Below are 23,843 nucleotides of genomic sequence, written 5' to 3' on the forward strand. Positions count from 1 at the left end.
CAGCTACCAAAGTTCTTTGAATAATTTTTGACTCTTACACATTTATTCTTACACATCTTACACTTTATTCATAGATACCTTCAGTCCAATCAACAATTTTATTGCCTCTTTTTAAACTTGGTTTTCAGATCTGTTCTAAGCCTGACTTTGTTAAATATTTAACACAGAGAGAGAGTCAGTTCTCCACAGATCTGGTAGTTTTGTTTTATATTTAAAAAGTACTTTACTACTCCATGTACTTCCTCAGAAGTATTCCAAATAATGAAGATGCTTATATTTCTTGCATAGTTTTGCTAAGGTGGGCATTTCTGCTATTGGAATTAGAAAGATTAGAAAGTATTGTTAGATTCCCTCCTTCTTTTGCAAGCTTCTACATTTCTCCATGAGGACTGAGTATCATCCAGAATGGTTTTGGAGATTACCATGGAAATGAGAAGAATCAACAAAAATGTTCTATTTTTTATATTTTTTATATTTACTCACTTTTTAAGACCACCCACATTAATGACTTTTGCAGAAGGCTGACAAAGTAAAAAGAAATTTCCAGTATTAAAAAAAAACCAGCCACGCTGTCAAGAATAAATTAGATGTATTCAATTGTTGCAGGTAGTCAATAGGACCACAGCTGAATCTAAGTAGAGCTACCAAGTTCTTGTTTTCCTCTTCTTCTGTGTGGAATGCCTTGAATATAGCTGCGGTGGTGCAGTGGTTAGAGTACAGTACTGCAGGCTACTTCTGCTGACTGCCAGCTGCCTGTAATTTGGCAATTTGAATCTCACCAGGCTCCAAGTTGACTCAGCCTTCCATCCTTCTGAGGTCGGTAAAATGAGGAGCCAAATTGTTGGGGGAAATAGGCTGACTCTGTAAACTGCTTAGAGAGGGCTGTAAAAACTTTGTGAAGCGGTATAGAAGTCCTAAGTGCTATGGCTATTGCTAATAGGTCTCTGATAACAAGTACTAGATACTCCAAGTAACTTAGCTTTCCATGAATGATATGGTACACATATACTGTGTATATTGTTTCCCTATTTACATCAGGCCAGTGATGGCAAAACCTTTTTGCCTTGGGTGCCAAAAGCATGCGCTCTCCCCATAATTTAATGCTCCCTGCACCATGGCCACTGCACATGCATGTGTGACTCCCCCAGCTGCCCCGCACAAGTGCGCGTGGTTCTCCTGGAGCCTGTGGAGGGCGAAAACAGCCTCCCCCACCCCCCGGAGACTCTCCAGAGGCCTGAAATGGCCCATTTTCCGACTTCTGATGGGCCCGGTTTGTCTGTTTTTTGCCCTCCCCAAGCTCCAGAGGCTTTCTAGGAGCCTGGTGAGGGCATAAAATGGGCCATCATGCAAACTGGAAGTTTGTTCCCGAACTTCCAATTTGCATGTTGGATGGTTTTTTGCCCTCTGGAGGCTTTAGGGAAGCCTCCGGAGGGTGAAAATCAGCTGAAAATCAAGACCAAAAATCAGCTGGCCAGCGCATGCATACATGCTGGAGCTGGCAGGGTAACGCCTCACATGCCCTCAGAAATGGCTCTGCGTGCCACTTGTGGCATGCGTGTCATAGGTTCGCCATCATGGATCTAGGCCATAAAGAAATCCTTATTTCCAGATTTCTATTTCCAGTTCCTTTTAATATGCTTTCTTTCTTTTCTTCCTTTCTTTTTTTTTCTTATTTTATTTTACTGTATGTCCTTTCAATCAGTCCATTCTTCTCCTGTGTTAACTTTCAGGTTCCCCTTATTATTATAGTGCCACATCCCGGGGCTCCGCACCTCCCACTGCTGCCGCTGCCTATGACCGCCACTAACTACCATGGAAACCACATGAAACTGCAGGGTGACAGCCTAGGCCTCCATATCGTCCCTGTCTGATGGACATTCTGCGCCACCTGGAAGAAAATGGCATCCCTCCCCTCCACCTTCTATCCCTCAGTATTTTTTCAGATGGCAGAATTTACTGACATCCCAAGACAGAAAATGTCATATATCCCTTGCAAACTAGCCAAGCTACTCCACTGGGTAATGGCAAAACCAAGTTTGTGGCCAGTGGTTCTGCTGTCTTCTGTTGCTAACGCCACTGCAATATTTCAGACTCCATCTTGGTGAATTCTTCAATTTCTTCTACATGAGTCTTCTCTAACTGTAAGAAGAATGGAGAGTGACTATGGGCAGTCAGTAGCAGAGGAGAAGGTTACTTAGAATTCATTGTCCCCCCTCCCCTTAAAAATGATCGTCTATGAAAAAAGAACTCGGAATGATCAACAGTCAAATTTCCAGAAGCATGAGGGAAACACACGGCTCAGCCTAACGAAGGGGGAAAAGACGGTGCGTCATCTGCTGTATTTCACAAACATTTCCTTGTGTGGTACCTTCCCTCTCATTCCTATCTAGGTTGGTTGAAGTAATTAGGTCTTGCTTTCTTCTCATTTGAAGATTGACCATTTCCATCCTATTTGTCAAAACCTTTACAAAGCGGAAGGTGAACAAGCAATCACCCCCATAAATCATGTAGAGTCAAGTCCGAAAGAAGGATGGCGAGATGTCAACCAACCATCGAAATGAAGAACTATACAAGTGGATATATAACTATAACTGCTTTTAATGCTTTGTCCTGAAAAGTCTATTCAATGGAGGAGGAAAATAAATAATACCCCAGTTTTCTGAGAAAGTAAAGTCATGATAGAGTAAGCTGAAATACCACCCCAATTTCAATGATAGTCACATTTTCCTGGGTTTCATTCTTTTCCTTTTATGCACGTAGGAATATCCATGTATGGCAGAGAGGCGAGCGAGTACATTTTGTGTGCAGCCATTCTGTACAATATACAAATTTGGCAAAAATTCAGAAAAAAAATGAAAATCCATTCTTGATGCGAAACGTGCATTTGATTAGTTGCCAGCCAAAATATATTGCTTTTTGCTGGGCAATTTAATAGTTTGGGCAACTGACAACGAATCCAAATAATTTCATTTAGAGCAGAGATGATTATTTTGGTTCTCTACCTTTCAGTTTCTGCCATTCCTAGAGAAAACATCAGGATGGAATTAAAGAATGACAAATGATATATTGCAAAAGAAATATTGAAATAGAGAAAAAAAATTAGATTTCACTTCTAGAATGTTATGCCTTCTCTTCTTATTGAGAGTAACAAAAGAAAGGACAAATTGTTGACAAATTGGTTGCCACTTGATTTGAGAATGGGCAGATAAGCAATTGTGCCATTGCCAATTCATGCTAAATCTAGAATTTCAAACTCATTTTCAAATTGCCATCTAATGCCACAGACAATATATTGTTTAAAAAAAATCACACGCAAAGCCTATCACCCATCTCAGGGGTGTCAAACTCAGTTTCATTGAGGGCCACATCAGGGTTGTATTTGACTTTGGGGGGGGTAGAGTGGGTATGGCCAGGATGGGCATGGCCAGCTTGATTTCATTTGTGTCAGGGGCACTTGTGGTGGCCCAAGCACTCTGCCATGGGCTCCCGAGCTCCGTTTTTGGCTGTGACGGCCTCCTGCAACCCTCTGCCAGTAAAAACAGAGCTCGGGAGGGCCTCATGCAGCCCTCCCAACCTCCATTTTCACTGGCAGCGGTACCATGGGCCGGTCCTTTGCTGTTTCCATGGCAGCCCCAAGGGCCAGATCTAAGCACCCCATGGGCCAGATCTGGCCCTCGGGCCTTGGGTTTGACACCCCTTACCTATCTCGATCAATCTTATTACCTATCTTGTTTTGGGGTTGTTGTTTTTTTTTGCTATGCCATAATTCTCTCTCTCGCCAATTGCTCAAGCCAGCTATTCTGTGTGAAATAATTTGAAGGAAACCCCCCCCCCCACATTGACCATATGTTTTCTGTTTCCTTGTGGTTGCCCAAATCTGTTGGGGGCTTCGCTTGGGCCCATTGCATCTCAAATGCTAATATCATGGCCTTTCCTTCGGCTCTGCTTTCTTGCCTTCCTTCCCTTTTATTGAAATAAAAAGTTCTAAGATACATAATAAAAGAAATTTTAAAACTCGGATTTGTGAAAACTTGAATACGTCGAGTAGGGTCTTGTCCTCAGAGAAGGGAGAAGAACAACCTACTCCCCTTTTACCAGAGTGAGAATCGTGGAGAAATTCATTCCCATCCACAAAAGTGATAGCATAGGATGCCTCCTCTAGCAAAAGGTTTCATATCCAGAGCTGCTCTTATGTGTTCTAATTCCCATGTAATTCTCGCTTAAGCGAATGGCATGCAAACAAAGTGGACCTTTTCATCGTAACTATCTTACCTCTTCTTGCCATAACAATATCCCATTATTAAAATACCCTTCATGCAAATTTCCTGTCATAATGTAAGAATGCTGTAAATCATCTAAAAACGTGGAACATTATGCATGATCATGGTGGATTTTGGACTTATTAAAATCTAGCATTTCCTTCAGCGAGTTAGTGAAGTCTCTCAATATAATCCAGTCTAGGATGTCCTAATCTATACAGGGAAGTGGGAAGAAGAGGTCATCTTTGACAAGGTCCTTCTTTCCTGCACTCTTGAGCACTATCTCCCACGACATTGAAAAATATTTTTCCCTCCTAATCAAAGAGAGAGAAGAATTATTACTTCCCTTTTCTGCAAGTAGAGATTTTCTGTCAGATCTGGAGAAGAAAGGAGATATAATTTACCTAAATGACTGTAGGGAGCACAAGATGCTCATGTGTACCATATTATTCGGAGTATAAGATGCACCTTCCCCCCCCAAAAAAGAGGATGAAAATTTGGATGCATCTTACACACCAAATGTAGCCCCACCAACCCCCACCAGAGGCCAAAAATGTGAGGCATGTAGGCAGTGATGGTGTGTGGCAATCCCTGCAGCCTGGAACAGCTGATTGGGGGTATTCCAGCAGTCTGATCTACCCACCAATCAGCTGTGCTGAATCAGGCTGGAATAAGTGCTGAAGCTGACATGGCTGGTCAGAGTTTTCAGCAGCAATCACATTCAGAAAGCACAGTAACTGATTCAGCAGGATTCAAAATAATAATAATATACAATACATTACCAAAAGCAGGTTTTCCAAGGTAGCAGTAAATACAAGCAAAACACAAGCAAGCAGTTTCGCTTTCAGTTCTCGGCTAAGCCAGGCTCCTTCCTGTCTCCTCCTTGCTCACACAGTAAATTTCAGAGTCCAAATAGCCCTCATTGGCTGACTTAGTTGCTATGCCTATTCATTGGCTGACCATGTTACCATGTGTCAGCTGAATACCATGGATGCTGGTAGGCAGAGGCAGAATTTTTTTTTTTCTTATTTTCCTCCCCAAAAACTAAAGTGCGTCTTATACTCTGAAAAATATGGTATCTTGTGTATATCTAATGTTTAACCCTCTGAAGGGAAGCAAGGGCTTCTCATGAGGAGCTTTTGAGGCAAGAGAGGGGAGAAAGTGTTCATAGAGAACTAAATATACTTGCTGCCTCCCATTTGGTACATCTTGACTTCACCTGGAGGCACTTGATACACTTTCAGGCAAACTTAAAACAGGAGGCTTTGCAAATCAACTAATTTGTCACTATTGGGTTATAAGAAATGGTTGTATTTTGATTTATAGAGCCTTTCCATGAGACTATTACTCATGACCATTGCCATGAGCCAAAAACTCTTTCTGTTGTTGTCCATAATACCATTGAAATGTGTTGATATTGGATCACAAAAATCATCTACATTTTAGGCTGTTTTTTTTTAATTAATAAAAGATTTTTTATTGATAGCCCCAGATGAAAAGATCTGGAAATGCACTTATTCTTTTATACCTCCTACAGCCTGCTAATGATTTGCAATCCAAAATCATTTCAATGACACCTTTAACTATCTTATCCCAAAATAATTTTAAGATTAAGGGCAACAAAAACCAATTATCATTAACACAGAGAGTTAATAATCTGGTTATTGTAATATTTAAAATTGCCCACGCAATAGCATTAAATATGGATCCCCCAAAATATTGGGAATAGCTATTTGGGCCATTCTGAAAACTTTCCAACATATCCCTGAAGATCATGCGTGTATTCCCTCAACTTGATTATGCCAAAATGGAAGAATAATCTCATCTTTTAAAAAAACCTCAGACCCAGGAAATCATTAGGGAAAGAGTAACAGGAATAATCTGATCTGATATTCGTATTTTTTAAAAATAACATCGGTAGAAAAAAGGTGAGTGTCTCATTGTTCCTAACCTTTGGCTTAACTTCAGGCCATTAACACAGATAACATTACAAAAAAAATTGATTTTGTCAGGCATAATCACTAGAAGTTTAAGTTGAATTTGGAACTTCCTATTCAAAACCCAGGCTGTGACTTGGTCTATCTTCCAACTCTTTTCCAGAGCCGCTTGCGAACGTGTGCATAACATTTGCCAAAGAATTTCTATGTTGGACCCTTGGTTGTTTTGAATTCCATTTCAACATTGCATTGTAAAGCAGACTTAAAGTTACAATTAGGAACTGAAATGGGGATTTATGTGATGATATTATACAAAAAAAAAACAAAAAAAACGCCCTTCATTATTCATACAGATTCCATTGGAGTGGACTATTCAGGAAGCACAGAAAAAAAAATCTATCAATTATTTAATATTTTATTTGTCGGGGGGGAACGGAATTACTGCTTTGTAGAAAGATGATGTGTGTAATGTGAAGGCAATGCCTCTTGTATATAAGCCCATCCTACATCTTTATCGTGCTAGTGGTTGAAACTGGCTCATTCTCATCGTGTAAATAAGGAATGCATTGTCTGTACTGCTTGAATCTCATTGTGCTCACTGACGACAAAAACCCAGTGTTCAATAAAGCACAGCAGAAATTCAGAATCTGTGGGGACAACCCAACCTGTTAAGGCCTTTTGCCCAGGGGTGAAATTCAGCAGGTTCTGACATGTTCTGGAGAACCAGTAGTGGAAATTTTGAGTAGTTCGGAGAACTGGCAAATGCCACCTCTGGTTGGCCTCAAAGTGGTGTGGAAATGGAGATTTTGCAATATCTTTCCCCCAGGAGTGGGAAGGGAATAGGGATTTTGCAGTATCCTTCCCTTCCATGCCCACGAAGCCATGCCCACAGAATTGGTAGTAAAAAAAAAAAGAATTTCACCACTGCTTTTGCCCCCAAACCCCCAACATCTCCCAAAAGATGTTTGCCACTTCATCTTGTTAAGATAATACTAATATGAACCATGCAGGGAATAGAAAAACTGGGAAAATTGAACAGAAAAAACAATTCTATGCAAAAGGAAAAGATGAAGATTTGGGTATCTTTTGCCTCTGTCCATACATGCTGATTCTTCTGCTTTTGCTCCTATAGTTTTGTCTTCCTTTGTTCATTGTTTTTTTAATTGCTTTGGCTCCCCAAATCGGCAGGGTGTGGTTCATGGATGGATTTTTTTACTTTGACTTTCTATGGGCAAGGTAGGACACACACACACACACACACACACACACACACACACACACAAACAAACAAACACCCTTTTCCTCCCCCTCCAGCTGCACAGTAGGACTGGGAATTAAAACATACAGAAATCCAAGAAATACACAGAAATTTGCAGAATATCCTGATTCTTTCTTGTTCGTATTGGCTACCTATTTCAATATCTTTCCTGAGAAATCCTGATAAAGTTTTGTTGCTATTACTAATACTACAAATACTCTGTTTTCCTTCACTTGATAACTTGTCACTTTATTTGTTCCATTCTTCTCCTAGCATCTTCTGTTATGTTTCCTTCTAAAAAAAATAATTTGTTGCTAAAGTTCTGTAATTCATCTAAACCAGGGGTGTCAAACTCGCGGCCCACGGCCCAGATGCGTCACGTGCTGCCTCCGCCCCTACCCGGTTTACTGAAGGGGGGAAAGTCCTGATACATCACATGATGACACCCAGAGGTGGTATTTAGCAGGTTCTGATCAGTTTTGGAGAACCGGTAGCGGAAATTTTGAATAGTTCAGAAAACCGGTAAATACCACCTCTGACTGTCCCTGCCCCCATCTATTCTCTGCCTCCCAAGTCCCAGCTGATCAGGAGGAAATGGGAATTTTGCAGTATCCTTCCCCTAGAGTGGGGAGGGAATGGAGATTTTACAGTATCCTTCCCCTGCCATGCCCACCAAGCCATGCCCACCAAGCCATGTCTCGCCCACCAAGCCACGCCAACAGGACCGGTAGTAAAAATGTTTGAATCCCACTACTGCCGCCGCCGTGATGACATGAATTTGACACTCCTGATCTAAACAAGCAAAAGGCTACATTTACTTTTTCAGGAAAAGTAACTATAGCCTCACAAATTCATACCAATGGTATGGTTCAGAAACAACAGGAATTGTTTCCTTAATCATGTCTCTTTTAGCTAGTATATCTTTAAGGCTTCGTAACAAAAAGAAAAGAAAACATATAGCAAAAACATTTTTATGACAAGATCCATTGTGAACTGTAAAATTCTTTCAAAGTAGCATACTTAATAATCTTGAGCCTTAGGTTGAGCCAGTACCGTTGCATGATTTCTCACCCAGGCTTACAGTAGTAAAAATCAAAATGCAGCTAGAAAAGATTCTGAACTAATCACAAATTTACATGAAGATATTAAACAGCCAAAAAATGAGAAAAAATCTTTTCTGCAGTCTTCCTTTTGAAAACCTTTTTTTTCCTCTGTTGAACAGTCTAATATAGCAATACCACCCTAACATCCCTTTCTCCATATTCTGATAACTGGAGGAGGAAAATCAAATGTGAATTATATCACAGATTAAAAGCAACCTACATTGAGATTTCCATAAAGTTTCCATAAACTTCAGAGGACAATGCTGAAGCTTATGAAAATACTTGATCTTGTCCACTTCTATCATAAAAAGGAATGTAGCTTGTTTTTCCCTTTGTTTCATGCTTTATTTTTCTTTTGTTGGATTTTTAACACATTCACCTAAAAATGTTTGGGATAAGAAATTGTTAGATAGAATGACACCTATAATCCATTATATTCCAAATCTTGGACATTATCAATCAATTAATATCAAGGATTCAATGAAATGCAAAATTCTGTCCCTCGGCACAATTGTATATAAAACAAACAAACTACAAACAAAGGTGGCTCAGTGGTTAAGACACTGAACTTGTTGATCACAAAGGTCAGCAGTTCGACGGTTTGAATCCGGAGTGAGCTCCCATAACTTGTCCCAGCTTCTGCCAACCTAGCAGTTTGAAAGCATGTAAAAAAATGCAAGTAGAAAAATAGGGACCACTTTGGTAGGAAGGTAACAGTGTTCTGTGAACCTTCAGCATTTAGTCATGTCGGACACATGACCATGGAGACATCTTCAGACAGTGCTGGCTTTTCAGCTTTGAAATGGAGATGAGCACCCCCCCCCACTAGAGTTGGGAAAGATTAGCACATATGTGCAAGGGCAACCTTTATCTATTGACTAGCCCATCAAACCTTTGCCAAAAAAATTGTAAGTATAATTCAAAAGGCATACATAATAAGGTATGGGTAGGTTTGTGTATCTCTTCAAGTCAGTGTTGACTTCTCTCCTTAGCAAGAATTTCAGAAATGGGTTGCCCTTGCCTTCTTCTTCTTGGGGTTGAGCAGGGGAGACTGATCCAAAGCCACCCATCTGGCTTCATGCCCAAACTCACAACCTGTGATGTATTAGATGTTTTAATGGTCTGAAGATATCTGAAAAGATACTTTGTGTGCATTGTAGAAGAACATTTCAGCAAGAGGGAACAATACAGTAAGGTATTATCTGTCCAAAGTTAGGAAATGCAAGGAAGAGAAAACACAGAGTTAAAGATGAGAAATTGCAAGGTGGTTACTGACCGTGAGCCCTGACAAAGTTTAGGATAAGACAATGTGTAAATTCTGGAATTATTGTAAATCTGATTTGGTTTTAAAGGGTTTAAAGGAATGTATAGTTTTCATCCAATGTATTTATGCCAGCATGAGCATCTTCAAGATATTTTCTGCATTACAAGCCTAAAGGTTGAGATTCCGCCTACAATTTTCTAGTAAGTTTTATATTTGAGCTGACTGATTTGCTCAATCCTAGTCCAGCAGTTTTCCATGCTTACTGTTAGTTACAATTAAAATTTATTTAACTTTATATTTCTTGTTCATTGGTAAATATATGTGAATTTTTAACATTTAGGACTAGATAATTTTCTAAAACTTTTCTAAAACTCTAATCTTTGGCCGCCGAATGAGAAGGAAGAACTCACTGGAGAAGAGCCTAATGCTGGGAAAGACTGAATAAAGAGGAAGGGGACGACAGAGAATGAGGTGGCTGAATGGAGTCACTGAAGCAGCTGGTGTGAGCTTAAATGCACTCCGGAGGATGGTAGAAGACAGGAAGGAGTGGAGGAACATTGTCCATGGGGTCAAGATGGGTCGGACATGACTTCACAACTAACAACAACAATTTTTCTAAAAACAGAATGAATCATTATTAAAATCTGTTTTAAAATATACTCAGTCCTTACAACTTGGTTAAGTTAAAACATTTTCAAGCCTGGATATTGCAGGGGGTATAAGGAAGGCATCCAAACTTTGGAATCCATTATAAAAAATATAATCCCACTGTCTGCCAGCTCAGACATAGTTTGCACTTTTCAGCACATGGTTCTGATTAGCAGAGAATAATATGGCAGTGATGCTTCAGGGCTTCAAGGTAACAAGCAGGATACTAACTTTCATTCAAAAGCTTAACAGTAGCTTTTGAATTAAAAAAAAACATTTTGAATGAAATATACTAAAATAGACTCAAATATCCATTCAAAAAGAGTCATTAAACTATGATTGCTGCCACTTAAAGAAGTTTATAACTTTTCTGCTCTTTAGGGACATACATATATAAATCAATACATATTCCGAGATGTAAGCAATTAGTAGTAGCAGTATTATGCACTAAGCCCTATCTAACAGAGGACCATCTATCTTCTATTTTTCAAAAGAACAAAAGAGAACTCACCATTACATGTGGCAGCATGTTCCATTGCTTTGCATGTCATGCAGTTGGAAAATTCTGCCTAAAATCTGAACTGAATCTCCTTCTTGGTAATCTAACTTATTAGTTTTGGTCCTGCCTTCTGAAGAATACAACATAACATTTTATGTTTTCTATGGGACAACACTTGAGTTAAAATAGTCAGACTCCCTTACAAAGTAACTAAATTAGTGGACCAGCAAAATGCAGTGGGCATACTTGGATTTCAGTAAGACATTTGATAAAGTAGACTACAATCTACCGCTTGGTAAGTTTTTTTAAAAATGGGGTAGGCAGCATCACCACCAGATGAATTTGTAACTGGCTAACAAATTGCATTCTATGAGCAATCCTTAATGGAACTTGACCTACATGGAAGGAAGTATGCAATGGGGTACCCCAAAGTTCTGATTTAGGCACGGTACTCTTCAATATTTTCATAAAAGATTTAGATGAGGGAATAGAAGGGAAACTCATCAAATTTGCCAACAACACTAAACTGGTAAGGCTAATCAACACCATAGAAGATAGACTGACAAGCCAGATGGATTTTGACAGACATGAACACTGGGCCCTATCTAACAAAATGAAATTCAAAATAGAGAAAAGTAAGGTTTTATACTTAGGCAAAAAAACCAAAAACAAAACCCAAATGTATACCTACAGATTAGGTGAAACCTGGTTCAATACCAGTAACAGAGAGTGATCTTGGAGTCCCAGTGGACAATCATTTAAATATGAGTCAGTGGTGTACAACAGTAGTCAAAAATGCCTATACAATCCTAGGTTGCATTATCAGAGGGATAGAATCAATGACCCCAAGCGAAATAGATGAGCTCAGGAACTTTGTGGACAAAAATCTAGCTAGGGCTTCCTCCAACTGGCGAAATCCAGGATGGCAGCCCGGGTGCTCTTCAAAGAAAAGAATTGTTTGAGATTATGCATGGATTATCAAGGGATTAATGAGTCTGCAAGGAAAATATGTACCTCCTCCCACTTATGAAAGACATGCCAGGCTATCTGGCCAAGGGGAGGGTATTTACCAAACAAGGCTTGAGAGAAGCATACCTCTGAGTGAATGTTAAGGAGGAGGATGAATGGAAAACAGTTTTCAATTGCCCCTTAGGTTGTTACCAATTCTGGCTGATGCCTTTTGGGCTGCAGAGAGCACCTTCAGTGTTCATGCAGCTGATAAATGAAGTGCTGCATGAGCACCAGTATAAGGGGGTGTTGGTGTACCTAGATGACATCCTCATTTTTTTCTGAAATGATGGAAGTTCATGTAAAGTTAGTGCAGGAAGTGCTAAGGAAGCTATTGGAAGCCAAGCTCTATGCCAAACTATTCAAATGCAACTTCCACAAAACCAGTCTGGATTACTTGGGGTACTGCATGTCCAGTGAGGGAGTGGAGATGGACCCTGGAAAGGACCCTGAAAGCAATACTAGTGTGGGAAGCCCCCCAGAGCTTCTTGGGTTTCGCCAACTTTTACCACCAATTCAGCCCCCCAATGAATTAATTAGGTGGTTTTCACCTAATTAAAAGTAAAAGTCCCCCCCTTCTCAAACTATCAGCCACATGGTCCAATCAAGGTGCTGTCCAGTTGCTAGGAAGCTTCACTTCTCCTCTCTTCAGCCACCTGTGGGAATATCCTTGGTTCTCAGGGGAACTATTTTGTTTTGGCTACAAAGCCCAAGCTATCTCTATTTTCCCCTCCCTATCTCTCAGCACCATTGTGGCAACACTGAAGTTTCCAAAATGGCCTCAGTCAGGCCAACTTCAAGTACTGGACAGATTCTCTTGTATTCAATTTCCGAAAGTTATGATTTAAATGCCATGATTTTTCTTCATCCAGATAGAGTATGGAAAACATAACACCCTCCCTTTGGCGAGTAGGTGGCATTGTTAAATGCCTTGGTTCTGAGCTTTCCACCCCTTCATCCATTACCAAGAAGGCTGACATAATGCATATTGTAGCCAGGAGGAACATGAAAGATGTTAAGGAATTTGCTAGCCTTCTCTGTCATTCACCTCCTTGCCTCAGTGTGGTTTCTGGGTAGTTTACTGCTGCCACCCCCTAATTTTGGAGAGAGGCACCCTGATTGGCTCCTTCCCCTGAACATCAGCATGTGGGGCAGCTCACAGTTAGTGAAGTGAGATCAGTAATGAAGATATCAAATTAATTACAATAGTAGATGATGATGATGATGATGATGATGATGATGATGCCTCTGTATTATATTACTTCTTGGCCTGTGCTTCTGTGTAGCTTCAGATTTACAGGCAGAGAAAAATACCTACTCCCTCCCTTTCCCCCCCCTCAGGGGAAATAAAAGAAGAAAATATACATTATACATATGGTCAATCATTTAGCAAATGTTCAAAGTTACAGCAGTACTGAAAAAAATTGATTTCCAACTAGATCCTTGCACTTACAACTGTTGCGGCATCACCGAAGTCCAGTGGTGGGATTCAATTGGTGTAACAACCAGTTCACTGAGCGCACACAGTGAGTTTGAAAACTTAACTTCTATTGCAGCCTCAGTGCAAAACAGCTGAGGCACAGCAATCCTCTCTGCCACACCTATCAGCTGGGCTTTAGAAAAGGGAATACAGGTCAGTATAGTGCAGGGGTGGGCAGATGGGCCCAGCTGATTGTCAGGGCGAACCAGTTAGCAATAGCAATAGCAACAGCAGTTAGACTTATATACTGCTTCATAGGGCTTTCAGCCCTCTCTAAGTGGTTTACAGAGTCAGCATATTGCCCCCAACAATCCGGGTCCTCATTTTACCCACCTCAGAAGGATGGAAGGCTGAGTCAACCTTGAGCCGGTGAGATTTGAACAGCCGAACTGCAGAACTGCAGTCAGCTGAAGTAGCCTGCAGTGCTGCACTCTAACCACTGCGCCACCTCGGCTCCCAGCTGATTATTGGAGCTACCGGTTGGCCTGAAATGGTCTGATCCGGTAGAATCCCACCCCTCTCTAAGTCACATGATCAAAATTCAGCTGCTTGGCAACCAATATGTATTTACAACAGTTGCAATGACATGAAGTTGTGTGATCACCATTTGCAAACTTCCCAAACAGCTTCTAACAAGAAATGTCAATGGGGAAGCTGGATTTGCTTAATGATCATGTGATTCATTTAACAAAGGTTGTAAACTTGGGCATGCCTTATTTAACAATCACCTCACTTAGTGACAAAAGTTCTGGTCTCAATTGTGATCCTAAGTCAAAGATTACCTGTACTATACTTAAAAAAAATATTTTATTGAAATAGCAAAAAGGAAACTTCCTTTCAGTTTTTGTAGTCTAATGGCAAAAACAATTACAAGGGAATGAAATAAGGATTAAAGTATGTTGGAATACATGTTGTTGGAAAAAATATCCATCTGGGTTCAGTTCCAAGTGGGGAGAAAGAGACTAGAAACATGGAGGCTGATTGGAAAGATGGTTTACTGATGAACAGGACCACATGAGTTTGAAGTCCTGGTGCAGGTAAACACATGGAATGGAGAATGAGGATTATTTGTACCCTCTCTTAGTCCTTGTGTCAGGGCAGAGCTGCCATTCAGGGGAGAAGACTGGGCCAGCTGCCAAGACTCACCTTCCCACCTACACAAACTGAAGAAATTCATGCTAACAATCCATGATCAATTGATGGGTGGTTTCGCTCTGGGTCACAAGGTGATGGGTATGCGCACGCGCGGGGTGTAACTTATCTTAATTACCAATGTAGCTATAAAAGGTGGTGGGAAGCAGAGGGTGGCAGTTCTGACAACTTATTTATTGCCTTAGTGCTTTGTTGGTCAGTTCATGCTGAAGGAAGAATACAAACTGCATTTCAAACAGTTTCTGTGTTTGGCTGGTTTCATTATCCCTTTGGACACCTTGCCCTTGAGCTTCCTGTTCCTGTGGCAACAGCATGTATTCTATTGACTGTAGTCAGACTCCTATGTGGATTCATGTTTGTCTGAATCACGTTTGGTGGAACCTTGGGCTGATGTAATGTCCCCAGGTGATTTTGCAATGCAGTGAGCCTTGCTGTTAAATGAGTAGAGGGCTAATTCTATTATATCCTGAGGGGTCATGTCTTAATCCCATCACCCTGGAGCTGGAGGACTTTTGTCTTGTAAATAGGCTGGCCCAGTCTTAATGTGAACCAAATATCTGCTGCGGGCAGGGAGCTGCTTTGTCTTTAAAAACATGTTTCTCCTTTTCTCATCCAGGGAAATATAATATGCTACCTTTTTAATATTTCCTAGTATATTTCATTCTTCTAGGAGAGGGGTGGGTGCTAACTTTCTCCAATGTTTTCATGGCTTTTGTGCAACAACTACAGCCAGCCAGTAGATGGCAGTGTTTATAAGTTTGCATCTATGGTATATACTCCATATCTTTTTGTTCTGAGTAAAGTTTCCTGTTTCCTGTTACAGTTAAGCAGAAAGGCTTATGTGGATGGTGCACTTTGTTCTGTAGGGCTATTAATGCAGAATTTCTAACAGGTTATGGGCCAGCTATAGTACATAAGTGCAAGATACAGCAACAGAAAGAAGATTGCAAAAGAATGAAAGAAAGTGGCCAGTCAAACAGCTGCAACAAAGCTTTCATTTGCAAACCTGACAAACCAGTTTTAGAAATTCAAGATGAAGATGCTGCTAATAAAAGAAGGTATGTGGAAATGTATAAATGAACTTAGGCCAGAACACCCTTTAGATGAGTGCATAGAGAACGATCAGAAAGCTCTGAGCACGATCTGTCTTAGAATAGAAGATGATCAAATCATATACTGTATATACTATTGTTGCAGGCATGTAGGGCTGTGGCTGGGGCAGTTCTTCTGGGGCACTGGCTAGGACGGGTGGGTTTCGCTTGGGACACTTTGTGAGTGTAGCCCGCGCGTACATAAGCATGCACTGTTTATTTTTGCAGCCAGGCTGGGGGTCTTCTCAAGAGATTATACCACACGTCAATATAAGGGGCCTGATCCGGGTGTCCTAAGTAGGGATCGAACACTAATTGATGGACTCTCAGGGCTATGTTGGGATCTAAGGTGCCTTTATCGGGCCATCCAAACCCAAAGGTTGGCCATTCTGATTCGCAAAACTTTCTGAGATCATGTCTGCTCCACTCAATGCCATAGTCCTGGGTCCTGTACCCTGCCTTAAAGTTATTCAACATACATTGTAGGGGGGTGAGGGGAACGCTGCTGCCACCACCCATGGTCCTCCCAGGGCACCAGACAACAAAGAGAGTTAGCAGTTGCCCCACTCAGGCTCTGACCCAGGGTGCCAGGTAGACACGGCCACCGTAGGGAAATGCAGTAGCCCCCCTCAAGCACATATACTCACACACTAAACAATCCTCCCAAAAACTTCCACCTAGCGAGGGAGATCGGGCTTTGCCTCCGGCTCAACAAGGAGTCCGGGGCTAATGGGGTCCCCACAATACTTGTCTGGGGGCTTCCCTCCTGCGATGCTGGCCAGCCTCAGGGTCCTGGTCTCTGGTCCTTCTCCGGTGGTTCTTGGAATCGCCAACCGCTGCTGCCGGTGCCCTCCATCGCTGGGAAGTCCCTCAGATCAAGGGTCCGTTGGTGCCAGGGGGATTCCCCCTGATGGGATGAGCCCCGACACCGGGGTGGGAGCTCCAGAGGGTCCCAAGACCCCTCACAGTCCTGCCGCGGTCGCCAGGAAATGTTGCAGCAGATGGAGGCTTTTGTCCAATCTACTTACAAAAGGAGCAGGACTTGAGACCACAAAGGTGCAAGAGAGACAGGTTTATTGATGCATCGAGTTCAGCGTTTTCACACACCAAAATCTGAACTGTCCGGGCTATGCCCAGGGCAGTGATTTTATACCTTTAATCAAACTTCGTCAATCAGAAGGCGTGTAAAGAGGCGGATTCGTACAAAACGTAAAAGCCCCCTTTCAGAACAGGGAAGTACATTTTGGAAAAGTACAAAAGCAGAAATTCACACAAAAGTATCAAAAACAGGAAAGCAAAGTGCTGATTTCGTACCAACAGTTTTCTGTAACTTCTGTGTTCTAACATCTTACACCATGGTGATTTCCTGTGCCCATCCTTGTACAGTATCTTGCCACACACTTCCAGTAATAATACTTATGAGGAAGTAAAGAATCAAAGTGTATCAAGGTTAAATGCAAAGCTAATATGGAGTTATAGTAAGCATGTTATAGGTACCTGGCCTTCCTGGGGCTGGGTGGGTTTACTTGAGCAGCCCCCTCCTGCCTCACTATATTTAAATCAGTGGTGGGATTCCAAATCTTTTCCGACCAGTTCTATGAAAGAGTGCTTTGCCCGTGTGCGTGTGCAACACTCAAAAACCACCCTCAGTGTCAGCACTGGCGAGCTGAGCTGTTTTTTAGCTCAGCCTGAGGTGCAGCAATCCGCTCTGCCATGCAAATTAGCTGAGCTAAAAAAAGAAAGGAAATATAGGGTAGAGAAGGATGGGGTCAAGAGGGCAGGGCCAGCCAGAGGTGGTATTTGCTGGTTGTCTGAACTACTCAAAATTTCCGCTACCAGTTCACCTGAACCGGTCCAAACTGGCTGAATACCACCTCTGATTTAAATGTGAAACTGCTAAAGAAATGTGGGAATCAGGGATGAAATTCAGCAGGTTCTGGCAGGTTCTGGAGAACGGGTAGCACAAATTTTGAGTAGTTCAGAGAACTGACAAATACACCTCTGGCAGGCCCCAGAGTGGGGAGGGAATGGAGATTTTGCAGTTCCAGTATCCTTCCCCTGCCACACCCACCAAGCCACGCCCACAGAACTGGTAGTAAAAAAACCTCGAATTTCACAACTGGTGGGAAGGATTATAAAAGGTGCCTGGAAGAGCTAATCTCAGCAATAAATTGTATTTGATTACAAACCAGCACCATTTCTTAGTGATTTACCAAACGTTATGAAATACTTACCACAGCACTTAGTTCCCGTCTAGTTGATGAACTGACATTGGAATATGTTAAGGGCAAACTTATGGATGAATATAAGCATAAAACAGAAAGCATAAATTGGGACGGTGCTTCTGTAACAGAGTCTGTTTTAAAAATGAAAAATAGGAAGAAAAATAGTAACATGCAGCAAGAAACAAGGCCGTCACAAAGCAGATTGCAGAATCTAAAAAGCTAGAATGCAAAAACAAATTAATCTACAAAAAGGCCAAAAGTGTGAAGGAAGAAACTGGTTTTGCTTCAGATAATGAATACGTTTTTCAATCCAAAAATTGCAGCCTCATCTTTGCAAACATGTGGTGTTGACTCAGGAGCTATGAGTCACTTGACAAATGACAGAAATGTCTTTATTTGCCTTGACCAGAGTAAAACAGAAGAAACCACACAACCAATGAGCAAATAATGGAATCAGAAAGAATAGGAGATGGTTTTCTTTATTGGCCCATTTCCCACAATGTCGGCAGAAAGATAATTGTGAAAAATGTCCTGTATGTCCCTGATCTTGAAACTAATATTTTGCCAATGAAGAAGCTCACAAAACAATGCAATGTAGTGACCTTCCAAGGGAACAGTTGTGCCATCACAAAAGAGAATATCTTACTTCTTGTGCCATATCCATCATTGGATGTTGGTGATCATGTTGCCAATCCTATTTTTGTCAACAGCTCCATGAAAAGGTGCTACTGAATTTTGTCCAAACCAGCCCCTTAGGTTTTGAAGCTATGATGTTCTTCTGCCTTGACCTTGCTTGCCTTCAAATTTTAGGAGGATTACTGTATTTTTGGACTATAAGACGCACTGGAGTATAAGATGCACCAAGATTTTGAAGAGTTAAATAAAAACGTTTTTGCACTCTGCAGGCCTCCCAAACCCTCTGCATGCCTTATTTTTGTGAAAACAGGGCATGCAAAGAAGTTGAGAGGCCTGAAAAGTGCTCCTGGGGTCGGGGGGGGGGGGGGGGCAAAAGCAAGCAAAAATGGCCTGTTTTTCATGAAAACGGGCCCATTTTTTTTGCAAAAAAACAGGGCATGCATAGGCTTTGGGAGGCTTGTAGAGTGCTCCTGGGGGCTGGGGGGCAAAAACGAGCAAAAAGCAGTCTGTTTTTTACTCATTTTTGTCCTCCCCAGCTCCCAGGAGCACTTTGCAAGCCTCTCAAACCCTCTGCACGTCCATTTTTGTGAAGGGGAGGAGTTTTGGGAGGACAAAAATGCTACATACAGTGTATAAGGTACACCCAAATTTTCACCCTCTTTTGGGGGGAAAAAGGTGCATCTTATACTCCGAAAAATGCAGTAAGTGAAATACATCATATTTTTCTGGGTGTCATATCACATGTCCAAAATATTCCAACTTTTGCTTTTTAATGGTTTTGATGATTTCCCTTTAGTTTCCCAGGTGGCCTATCACCTCCTCATTTGTGATTTTGTCAACTCAGCTTATACGTAACAGCCATCTGTAAATCCACGTTTCAAATACTTCTAGTTTCTTCAAGTGGTTTTCTGTCAGAGACCAACTCTCTACTCTGTAGAGCAGGGTAGAAAAGATGTAACATCTGACAGGCCTGATTTCAAGTCTTAGGCTTATGTCTTACTTGCAAAGGTTAAAATCACAGATGAACTAGATCAGCTGAGCTGCAATGAGCTGGTTAATACTGCCAAGGAGGAAAAATATTCAAACTGCATTCACACAGATGACTTGGGCACAGAAGTCCTCACGTAATAAAAGAAATTAACTCAGAATGACTATGCAAGTGGAATAAAAATTAGTCCTTCTGATCAAACAATAAGCACCAGCTGCATAAAAGGAAAAGGGATAAGAAAAGCCTTTCCAAAGCAGAGTAAAAGCAGAGTTTAAAAAACCATCTGGACTTAATTCATTCAGAACTTTGCTGTCCAATGAAAACATTGACAGGTATTTCCTCACTTTTATAGATGACTAGCTGATAACTGGCGTTGCCCGAGTATTTATTTATAGGGGGGAAATGTCCGGATCAAATGTTATTTCTAATGATGGATTTTCCTCCTTATCAGAGGGATCTCCTTGTGGAGTACCGTGAAGCCATTACCATGGCAACTCCACTGCACTGTAAAGTAGAAGCCAGTTTGGCAGTACGGCACAACAGGCTGTATTTTAACACAACTGAAACCCTGAAGCGTGTTTGGGGTGTCTTACCCCCACAGTATTTTTCTCCAGACGGTAAGTCATCTGTGTACCAAGTTTGATTGAAATTGCTCAAGGCGTTCCAGAGTTATGCTAGAACACACACACACACACACACACACACACACACACACACACACACACACACAGGTTTTATATAGAGAGATTATTCCAGGTATACTACACTATATCTGTTACACAACAAAAATGAAGTTCCAGAGAAACGTGAACAGTATTTGGCTCAAGTAAGCAACAAATTTGGCAAAGACACTGCACACAGACAATGGAATTGAATATATAGGTGAAAACACACAGTTGATTCTCAGAAAACATGGCATATTTCAAACTACTGTACCTTACAGCCCAGAACAAAACAGGGTTGCAGAAAGAATGGACCATACTCTATGTGGAAAAGGAAGAACTGTGCTGTTTGATACAGTTATGCCAATCACATATTAGGAAGGGGAGGCAATTATGACAGCATCCTTTATCCAAAATTGACTACCAGGAAAATCAACTGACAAAACTCCATGTGAACTGTGGCATGAAAAAGCCCAGAATTTGTGTCATCTAAAAATTTCGCAAGCAAAGCCTATGTGCACATCTCAAAAGAAAAATGTACAAAATGGGACGCCTGTGCAAAGGAAGGTGTACTTGTGGGGTACAATGAATTTCATAAGGGATACAGAATTTTACACCAAGATGCAAACAAGGTAACCTTCAATAGAAATGTAATTGTCAATGAAACTTCAAAAAATTATGAACTAACACAAACACTTCAAACTGAGTAGAGGTGATATTCAGCCGGTTCGGACTGGTTCACCTGAACCAGTAGAACTGAACTGTAGGTGGGCCAGCCCACCCTCCCCGGCTCCAAAATGTCCTATGTAGTCTCGTTTTCAATGCCACGCACATGCGTGCATGCTGCCACATGAGCAAAGGGCATGCATGGAAGGCCACATGCATGTATGGAAGGCGACCGTGTGATGCGAGTGTGCACACACACTCACAGTTGTGAATTGGTGGTAAACCTAAGTGAATCCCACCACTGAAACGGAGGGGAATTTGCTCCACTAGAAGCAACAAAGGCATCCCAGCCAAATGTTGCTTGTGTATTATCAAACCAGGGCCAGATTTATGGGATGAGATGCAAAGACCTCCAACCCATGAGAAACAAAAGTGAATCAGAGCTGCTGATGAAGAGATGACATCTTTTAGTGAACTGCTAAAACAGGACAGCACCCCAGGAAAAAAACCTAGAGATGGGAAGGAGAAGCCAAAAGAGGTTGCAGCTGCTGCCCTGGTTCTCCAGCCCAGTCCAGCCTCAGTGCCAGCGTCTTGGGCAGTCACTGTGGACAGTCAGGACAGCAAGAAGTAGCATAAGAAACAGATTTTTAGCTGAGACAGGAGATGACGTCGCAACGACATGACGTGCAATCTCGGAGCTCCGAGATCACAGTTGATACTTTTGCCGCTGAATGGTCCATTTGGACCTAAACCCTCCCGAAGAGATGGTGACAGGGAAGAGTACGTCTTGCTCAGGGACACCACAAAGTCCCTGATTGATCAAAGAGAATCTTTTCTTGCCGGCGACAGAAGCGCAGCCAAAAGCTGCTGGAGTTGGGACAGCTCCGGAATGGGAGGAAAGCGGAAAGAGAAAGTGTGTCCATCTGGTGAGGAAATCTTATTGTTATAAAAGAGATTCCCCCCCCAAAAAAAATTAAAGCTAAATTAAATTTGAAAACAAAAGAAAATAAGCGGCGAAATTAAGCTACATTAGACAATGTGTTATCTTTTTTAAAATTTTATTTTATGAATGGAACTTTTGCAAATATTTCCTATTTTTTAAAGTGAACAGATTCGTTTTTCTTCTAGTACTTCTTTTTTTACCCATGGATTAAAATATTTTTCTTTATTTTTATAATACTGGTTTGGATGGTTGTTTTTTTCTATTTTGCTTCATTTAAGAATTTTGTTTCTTTTAAGCCTGGAATATAAAGGAGGACCTGGATTGTTGTTGGGGGCAATATGCTGACTCTGTAAACCGCTTAGAGAGGGCTGAAAGCCCTATGAAGCAGTATATAAGTCTAACTGCTATTGCTATTGCTATAAAGAAGATATAAAAGGAATACAAAGAGGGTTGTAATATCAGAGGGAAAGGAAGTAACACTGCCACTTGGACGCTGGAGGCTTGAGTCCTGGAAACATTGCCCTATTTTTCACTTTGATCATTTTGACTTTGCACTTCAAGGTTCTTCAGCTTGTTTATAGAGAGTGATAAGGAGAAGAGCAGAGTTGTTTATACAGGTGTTCTTTGGAAGCTTCATTGGCAGCTGAAGAAAAGTGAAAACAAAGCCTTGTTTTGAAAGATTATAAATGAACTTGCGTCAAATCTAATAAAAACTTTGAATGCTAGAGTGGCAGTGTCTACCAGTTGGAAGAATGGCACAACATCAAAAAGAAACCTTAACATTGCAAAAGATTATGTTTGAAATTCAAAAATTATTAGAAGTAACAGAGAAAATAGAGAAGAGATTGGAAAACATAGATTGTAAAACAGTAAAATTTGATGGAAAAATTGAAGATGTTCATCAAATGGAAAAAGTGGAGGTTAGAGTCCTAAAAACTGAAGGGAAAAATGAACAAAGAGACAAGATAATTGTTGATTCCAACAGTAAACTGAGCGTGGTTGGAAATGGAAAGAGTGGAATATGGAAAAGGGAGATAGATGGACAGGAGTTTACCCCAGATTTCAAGTTATAGAAGAAGAAAAAAGAGAAGAATTGATGGATCTAAGGAGAGAAATTTTGTCAAAAGCACTATTGATAACCAAAGATAAGCTGATTAAAGAAGCAGATGTAGGGTTTCGAGATTATATAAGGTATGCAACAAGCAACAAGTTGCGAAGAGAAGTCCATACAAATCTTATTAAGGAAACAACCGGAAGACTAATCCCACAAATGGCAAAAGACATAAGACTGCACTATTACTGGAAAGTCACAGGTTGATATATGAAAGCTTATAATAAAAAATTAGTCAAATTCAGTTAAATTTAGAGCATTATGTAAAAAAATGAAGTGATAATGGATATAGTTAGATAAATAATTGATAATGATAACAATGTATACATATATATTGGTTTGATAAGAGGAAATTTGATATAAATTGCAAATGGTGACTATAAAAGGAAGTTTAGAAATTCTGTTATGTATGAAAGCTTATAATAAAAAATTAAGTCAAATTTAGTTAAAAATAATGCATATATATGTACTGGTTTGATAAAAGGAAATTGGATATAAATTGTAAACAGTGATTAAGAAAGGAGGTCAAGAAACTTTGTTATTAAATATAATCAATTTTTTATTTAGAACATGTCATAAAGATGTAATGTTACCGGATGATAATGGAAACAGTTAACGGAATGCCATTATGTGGTTTTTCTTTAAATTTTGGAATATTTTATATAAAAGGACATAAAAACAATTATAGTCAAATGAAGGTTGATATATGATAATAGTAATATATATAAATATATTTGATTTAAAATATTTAACTTGATATGAATTATAGGTGATGACTGTGGAAGGAATGCATGAAAGTTTTTTGTAACTAATTGACACACTTTCTACAATTTGTAATGGAAGATGGTTTTGTGGTGGTTTTTTTGTGTTTTGTTTGTCTGTGTTTATTCAAAAATAAAAATAAAATCTTAAA

At 40.6% G+C, this 23,843-nt stretch overlaps 1 protein-coding gene across 9 annotated transcripts in view; it reads left to right on the forward strand.

The window, feature by feature from the left end:
• The window catches only part of PAX2 (paired box 2), a 154,663-nt gene extending 147,551 nt beyond the window's left edge, over positions 1-7,112 (forward strand). For 5 of the 9 annotated variants that reach the window (XM_087702543.1, XM_087702538.1, XM_087702535.1 and 2 more), the window contains one exon: positions 1,750-7,112. In XM_087702543.1, coding sequence (XP_087558669.1) covers positions 1,750-1,871 — 122 coding nt within the window. In that variant the 3' untranslated portion in view covers positions 1,872-7,112. Of the gene's footprint in view, positions 1-1,730 lie in introns of all 9 variants that reach the window. The other 4 variants (XM_087702544.1, XM_087702537.1, XM_087702541.1 and 1 more) reach the window with 1 other exon arrangement.
• Positions 7,113-23,843: the final 16,731 nt, after the last annotated feature.

This window comes from Thamnophis sirtalis, unplaced genomic scaffold, assembly GCF_051295495.1.
Source record: "Thamnophis sirtalis isolate CommonGarterSnake01/CBP01778 unplaced genomic scaffold, rThaSir2_p1.2 scaffold_15, whole genome shotgun sequence".
NCBI classification, from domain to species: domain Eukaryota; kingdom Metazoa; phylum Chordata; class Lepidosauria; order Squamata; family Natricidae; genus Thamnophis; species Thamnophis sirtalis.